The sequence below is a fragment of the Mchenga conophoros genome, linkage group LG11 (assembly GCF_057382185.1).
Source record: "Mchenga conophoros isolate Kocher_MC1m ecotype Shallow Benthic linkage group LG11, M_conophoros_male_GT1.1, whole genome shotgun sequence".
In the NCBI taxonomy this organism is placed as follows: domain Eukaryota; kingdom Metazoa; phylum Chordata; class Actinopteri; order Cichliformes; family Cichlidae; genus Mchenga; species Mchenga conophoros.
The window spans coordinates 20657815-20665703 of NC_140536.1; the positions used below are offsets into that span (position 1 = coordinate 20657815).

Sequence of the window (7889 nt, forward strand, 5' to 3'; positions counted from 1 at the left end):
GGCATGATAGCTGTTGTACACACAGTGAGCAAAAGTGCATGCAGCGCTGATGGAACATATTTATATTTGGGTTTTGTTTTTTATTTAGCTCTGTATTGAAACTATGCTTAATCTGGGATTTCCCATCATATATATAATATATAATAATTTTCATCCACAGCATTTATTTGCAGATTCAGATAAAGAAGCTCTCTTATGTATTAAAATTAGACCCGCTTCAGCAAACTAAATTCAAATCTTACTTATACATTGCTGACCAAATTTAAATGCAAGCAAGAAAACATGCAAATTTTAGAAATCTTTTATTTAAAACCAAAAATGATGTTGTTTTATTAACAATAAGCTGAATTCGTGTTTTTATACTCAAACACTGGACTTTTCTGAGAAGTCTGGAATTAACCCAGCGTAACATTCAACCATCAAACTAATTTTAAGTAGTAAACAAATGTAATTTGGCATTTTCATTAAAAAGATTTTTTGTAACTACTTTTCAGTAAAATTGAAAATTCATGGATAACATTATGTTATAATTTGCTTATATTACTGTGATTGACACTGGTCCAGCTAGTACCTAAGTGAATGATGATTAGAGTACTTCTTCTACTGCTGCAGTTCCAGAAACTCTGTCTGTAATGAGATGATCCAGAGTTTTTGCTACTGAGGTGCCAGAGTTGCATCTTTTCTGCCTAGAAAAGTTTACAGCAGGGTTCATATCTACGCATTGCTTCGTCAGGCCTTGTATAAGTCTAACATCACGCACAGGGGTCGGCACTCCATCCCCAAAATTGATTTCTGATATTCGTGGCTTAACATCAAGGATCCTGCCAGGCCACGATTCCCAGTGTCAGTGAATGCTTTCCAGCAGCGCACAGAGAAAAAAATAGCAGGCAGACATGGTGACATTATTAATCCAGACACACTGGCACGCGCTAACACATCTCTGCCTGCTGTTTCGTGTATTGGAATGAGCGGAAAACAGAGATGGACTTTTTCATTGGCATCTTGTTTGATGAATAAAACATCAGGGGTGGGCTAGGACAGAACTGAATGGTTGAATGCAGGAACACTTTAAAGACAGCCAGCTGGTTCTGCATATTTTCTGCATACGTTGTGACAAAACCAGTGTGATTATTTCCAAAATCCCAATTCTCTGTGACTAAACTAGCCTTTTCTTTGAGCGTGAGATACTTCCTTACTGTACATCTTTCTATCTCTGTCATCGTTATCCAAGCCGATTTAGAGCTGATAAGAGGGCACAAAATCACAGCGTCTTCTCCCTAATGCATTCTGTTTGGGGAAAGGCTTCCCAACTGATAAACCGTGATTTAGCCTGATAACAAAGCCGAGCAAAGGGAGGCATTCCTATTAACCACATCCAAACAACATCATGTGCAACCCCCAGATTTCCCTCACCGGGCTTTTAAATTATGTTTGTACATAAAGGATCAGTGTGTTCAGCTCTGAGCTGATGTGGATGCTGTTGGAGTGTTTGTGCGGCACCAAGGGCTGCATGAGGAACAGTGAAAAGCCACCAAAGGAAAAAAAAACAACACATTTCAACCTGGAAATAAAATAAAAAAAACACCATCCAGACAACAGCAGTTGGTTTCAGGGGTGAGAGGGAATGCAAACTATACAAGAAATGGCCTTTGTGGGAGCCATTTGCTTGTATAAACCATTTATTGTTGTTGAAAAATGCCTGTGCTCAGGTTTCACCCTCGCCTGTTGGTAGTAGCGGGACTGTATTGCCTCACCCATCTATCCTAGTGATAAACTAGGCTGTCACTGGCCAGAGCGGCTTCATGCAAGCTCAATGACTGGACTCATGTATAACGTGGCCTCCTGAGAAACCCTGACTTGATGTGTCTATTAAGTTGTTTTAAAAAGGTGGCGGTTTATTTTTTGGGAATCAACCTGAACGTGGTGATAGTTTGCTCATGCTAAAAAGCAAAGATCATTCTTTACTAGACAGTCACTTCCCTTGGGATTTTACCTACGGCATCTCCACCTTTTAACCGTTTAATCTTAAAACATATAATTTAACTAGTAAATGATAGATAATACAAACTGGGCATCGTAACTTTACAGCGCAGCTGTTGTTAGATTTCCAGATATTCCATTGCCTAACAAAGAGTGATAAAAAGATTCAAGCCTCATTATGCACAAACGCTGAGCCATCATAAAGCCCCCGCCTTTGACGACAAACTGTCCTTTTGTCAGTGATGAAGGCCACAAAACGCTTCATAGATTTACCTACTCTCTGAGGAAATGGTCCTGGATCAAAAACTAAAAAGGATAATTCAACAGTTCTCTTTTTTCTGTTCTTTAGATTACAGAGGATCAGCATTCGGACTCAATTAGGCTCTGGTGAAAGATGGCTTAAAAGAGAAAACATGGGGTCAAATGCACTACAGATGACCTTGAAATGAGGTCATCGCTCTATATGCATCTGACAATGACAACAAAAGAGTCTGTGGGAGGTTCTAATAATGAACTGGGAAACGTTTTAGGAGGAAATATTGAAAATATCTAGTCTTATTAATCTAACAACAGAGGAGGAAGCAGATGGAAAACCACAGGAAGAGCTGTGGTTAAAGTTCACCAGAGGTCATCAGATATCACACGCAATGCCAAGAATATGAGTGACACCTACTGCCACCATTAAATCCATTGATTTAAAGAATATCCAGAGGCGACTTTTGGACAGCAAAATGAAAACAACCTCCCTGGAGGCCTTTTGTGGGTCGTGAGTGGCGTCCTTAATTGATTTTCAGACCAATATTGAAACCGATCAGGCCTTTGTTTTCTCATTTCTGCTTCCAGGGGCATTAGCCCAATATTGCTGCGCAGGCTCTTCAGTAATGGTCGACTCATTCGCCCATCTATCTTATTTAAAGCTGAGAAAACTCTGCGCTTACAGTTCAGCTTTTAATTTGCTTATGTGAACATAATTTAAGCACGCTTTTCAAACTTTGTTCAAAAGCACACCCGAGTCAAAGCGTTAAATTTGAACTCGCTTCAACTAAGAATCTATCAAAGTTAAACCCTCCTCACTGCCTTTTATTTGAGCTTTTAAACACACTGGGCTGATGCCTTCTCCTGCATGGATCTGTTGATGTACACACTGAAAGCTCCAGAAAAAAAGCTATGAAAAAGATTGGTTCACTTAGCTGGAAATCATTGATATTAATTATTATGTGCAAATACACAAAATTCCATATTTAACCAAAATTATTAGGCTATTTGTAATAAATTGTATTCTCTAAGTAACAGGATGAGCTGACAAGAGTACAGAAGTGCTTTAGAGAAAGCTGAATCAGGGTCAGGTTTTGCAGCAGCACAGATACATTAGAGGGAATGAAAAAAACTAAACAAAACCAGCGTGAGGAATAGATAAAATGTATTGCAATCTATAGACCTCGTGTGTTTTGCAAGATTTCACAAAAAATATGAGCTAGTTATAGATGTAAAAAAAAGTTATTTATAGGGAACAGATAACTTATCCTGAAGAAAATAATAAATCCGAATGGATAGTTGACTGTTATCCATCCAGTAGATAATGGATCCATTTGGACTGGGCTCAAATGAAGGGTTCAAAACCTCCAAGAAGATGCGTCATGTCCTGCTATCAAAGAGCTGGACGCCAGAAATTCATTAAAATCATCTTTTGCAACCAGCTAACATGATTTTATTGTTATTTTTTTAAACTCTGGATAGAAAAAAATATGTGATTAATTGAAACAAATCTTTTCAAATCCGGGGTAAGTGCTTTCAAAACAAATGAACTTGGGACCCTAATTAATACTCAATAACAAATCCTCCTGTGGATAAAGGATCAATTCTGAGGAACGTGTTGAGTAAAAATAACTCATCAGGTGGAGGGTTTCAGGTTTCATTCATGGACAATGAAAACAAATTTGAACAAAAAAAAAAAATCTTATCTTCCAACATGCACAGAGCCCACTGAGTAATCACTGACTCTCTCTTGTTTTGTGGGTGTGTGTGTGTCCTTCTTAATTGCTGTTGATATCTGCTGCAGATATATCCATCCTCTTCAGCTTTTCAAGGATTTCCTCGTGGGCGTGTGTGTGTATGTGTGTGTGGATGCTTTCCTAACGTACAGGGCCACACAGACCCCTCTCCCTTTGTCCAAACGGCTTAACTGTGTTTTGATAAGCTGTTGTGAATTTCCATCAAGAAATCCGACCAGCCCACTGGATTGTCGAGCAGCGGACCGTTTCCCCCTCCTCCTCTTCCTCCTCCTGCCTGCACTATATGTTACATTTCCAGCTCTCTCCTCTCGCTTTTTTTACGCAAGCGTGGACGTCCACGGCACGGCGACACAAGTGCGCACCACAAGCGAGAGAGAGCGAGAGCTAGGCTCAGGCTCGGCGGGCGGACGTTGGCCGGGTATTGGAGAGACGACGCGGCGGGGGTGTCTGTCTTTGTTGGGAACCGGAGGACTGGACGGTGGATTTGTTTATTCTCCGGATTTTGGATCGTGGGGGGGCTAGGATAACTTCGCACGGGACAAAACCCGCCTTCTTTCATGTCATCCGGCGATTTGTTTCGCCCGGCGTGTTGACGCCAGTGAGAGGGGGAAAGAAGAAGAGGGGAAAACGGGAGCACGGAGGAGCGCATCTGACAGACGAGCGGCAGGAATACACACGCGTTCCCGTGCACCAGCTGCACCAGCACAGGCGCTAACGACATCGGCTCGTGATTCTGAAACGTGTTTTAAGGAGCTTGTGATGCGGCAACGTGGGTCGGTGTGAGCGGGGACGAGGGAACGATGCTGTGCCGTTCGCTCGAGGCTGTGCACCGTAGGGCAGCGTGTTATTGATGATCTGCACGGCGTGGAAAAATGCATCGAGTCGCAACTTTGTTCAGGGGTCTGACACACAATCATCTCCTTTAAAAGTGCATTTATATGTTCCCATGGCGTGCGCTGTTTCCATGAATATAGCTTAGTGTTTCAGTGAACGCCTGTGCCATTTGTTCATCATCCCGGAAGCCCTGTGCTGTTTATGCTTTTAATTTTTTTAGACCCTGCATCCTGCAGTGTGTTGATGCCGGCGGGTTGCGTTATATAGATGAACATCTTCAGATTCGTGTTGCCAAATGATTGGTAGGCTGAATTGTGAATGTGGGCAGGCCTAACCTTCGCTTTATGCAGATCAAATCGATAGCGAGATAAAGACTGCTCTGGCAAGCTCTTTATGCCACTCTGCAAGTGTCACGGGGGGTGTGTTTGGAGTCCCGCATTTTGAGTTTTTACGCAAGCCTCGGGGCAGCAGGGAAGCTGCTCAGTGGAGTGGAAACTGTCAAAACACTGTCTCGGCTGTAAGGCAACGTCTCAAGAAAACTTTCAATGGTTTTCCGAAAGTTGCCCGGTGTCTCGGCATCGGGCATGGGTCTGCGCCTGTCCCAGAAATTCATGTTTCTGCTCTTTCTCTCGGGTTTGGTAACACTGTGTTTTGGGGCCCTCTTCTTTTTGCCCGACTCTGTCCGACTAAAACGCATTTTTCTGTCCAAGACAGAGATCCAGCCAGTCACCGTTGGCTCCGGCTCAGAGAACGATGTCAGGGAGCACTTAAAAAGACCCAAAGACCAGGGCATGACCTCGGCTAAAGGAGAGGCTGGCATTAAGCTGAAAAGTCAGAGCCGCAAACCCCCAGTCTCCTACGAGGCGACCGAGGTCCGGCTCGCCGGGGGAAAAGCGCAGGAGGATCTGAACCTCTCCAGGTCTAAGACAGAGTCCGCGTCAGAGAAAGTGACATCCTCTAACCACGGTGCCAACTCGGATACTTTTAGTTACAAGAAGTTCAGAAGGTGTTTGTTCAAACCCCCGCTGGGAAGAGACAGCGGCAGACCGGCCGACCCGCAGACCAACGAGCGCCGGGAGAAAGTCAAAGAGGTAAGGAAGCCACTGTGACTTTGCTGCCGGAACATCAAGTTCAATGTTCCTGCAAGAGGTGGATGACTGGCACGTGATAGGCACAAGTACAACATAGGCTGTGTTGAGATATGAGAAGTAAACCTAACGGGAAAAAACAAAGCAATACATTTAGGGGGGAAATGGAGGCCATGATATAATCCAAGATAACGCCTAATCTATCAGATAGACCGAACAGGCTGCAAGCAATACTTTTGTGTTTATGTGGCTTTATCTGTTTTTAATGTTGCTTTTGAATGGGAGCTTTTTCATGCTGTCAAAACACAACAGACTAACACAGCAGATAAATGGCAGTCTGCTTTTACGTGGAAAAAACAGGCATTCACTCTTGAAAGAAGTAATTATATTTACAATGTTTAATCTGACTTCCCCGAATTTGGCGCACAATACAGGCAGTAGCAGTGTGGCTGTTGTTTACTGAGCTGCTGTCCAACAGCCAAAATAAAGCCCTTTTCAGTCATGTTATTTGTCTAAATTTACCCAACGCCTTTGACTATCGTAGTTTAATTCCTGCTGGAGTTCTATTAATAAAGACAGAAAGCGGTTTCTGGACTAATGATGGACTTAATGGTCTCCCGTTTGTGCACAAAACTAGAATAGCAGGGGAACATAGCATCTTTTTGAAATATATATATATTTCTTATTAAACAATTATTTCATTTGCCCATGTGACAGTCCTTAAATTAGCTGTGGCACCTCTGTATCTGCCTCACACAATCAAGCAAATGATAGGAGTGCGTGCAGCTTCTCTTTGGCCAGGAGCTCTCCAAGCTGTGTGCCAGCCTTTGTTGAGCCCTATGGGTCCAATAAGGGCTCTAGAGTGGGAGCGTCTGAGGATTCACACATCTGTACCCACTCAAGGCAAGAGAGGCTGGTGATGAGGGGAAAGAGTAGTAGGAGTGGGAAGGTGGGATGTGTTGGGAGTAATCGCTGGCCAGAGTGTTACAGATAGGTTTCAGCCTCGGTATGTGACACTCATAAGTCCTGTTGTCACTCTCGCTTCCAGCTTGGTGTCACCCTCGCACGCTGCTCACATGCCTTTCATACCCAGAGGTGATGTGCTCCATAATGACTGAGGCGTCAGAGAACGGAGGGTGATTTGCCCTCATGCACTGAGCTCTCACTGACTCATAGCTCCTCCTTTTTGATGCTCTCTCAAGTGAATGTCAGTGTGACTTTGCTTGCCTGGTGCGTTCAGCTGAGCTCTGCAAAATTCATGCCACGGGGTCGGAATCGTTGGAGGAAAAGTTATTTTCCACCACGCCCTCCACACCCACTTATTGTTGTGGAATATTCATCTTGTTTCCGATAAACCGAGACGTTTATCAAAGTGCTGAAGAGCAGACGTCAGGCGTGCTCACTTGCATTGTATGCTTTCAGGTCTGCGTGCTTGGCCAAATTTATGTTTTTGCTATTTGCTGTTGTTGTTGCTGCAGTTCCCATCACCTCAAGCCTGCTGGCAGTGCTGCAAACGGCTTCTTTTTTTTGTTTTGTGTGCTCTTGTTTAGTTTTTGGGGTTTTTGTTTCCTGGAGGCTCACATACACCTGCCAACACAGGCTGACACATTGTGAACCTGTGTTTTGTCCAGGTTCACAGATGCAAAATCAAAAAGCAACTGTAACAATAAAACTGACATGTTTTGATGCTTTCTCTCTCTCTTTTTTTTTGTATTTCTAATGTGTCTTTCTGTGAAGCTGGATCTGTCATTCAGAATACATGTTTGCTTTTTGTTTGCTGCCAGTCGTCTAAACTCACAATGTGGTCTACATCCCTGCAAAAGCACTCCCTTTTTTCACTGTAATGGAATGCAGAGAGAGGGTATCCCCCTCCCAAAGCTAACAAAAAGGCTCTGGTCCAGCCCACTGAGTGCCTCAATGCCCAAACTGTGAATGGGCATCGTTTTTCTTAAATGCCAACAACTAGAAAGCAGAC

At 43.3% G+C, this 7889-nt stretch overlaps 1 protein-coding gene across 2 annotated transcripts in view; it reads left to right on the forward strand.

Annotated features, from left to right (window-relative positions):
- The first annotated feature begins 4272 nt into the window (after nt 1-4272).
- LOC146563995 (mannosyl-oligosaccharide 1,2-alpha-mannosidase IA) overlaps nt 4273-7889 on the forward strand; it is a 195896-nt gene continuing 192279 nt past the window's right edge. Inside the window, exon 1 of one of the 2 annotated variants that reach the window (XM_085291417.1) lies at nt 4273-5917. In XM_085291417.1, the coding sequence (XP_085147543.1) occupies nt 5372-5917 (546 nt within the window). In that variant the 5' untranslated portion in view covers nt 4273-5371. The remainder of the gene's footprint in view (nt 5918-7889) is intronic. The other variant, XM_085291418.1, reaches the window with a different exon arrangement.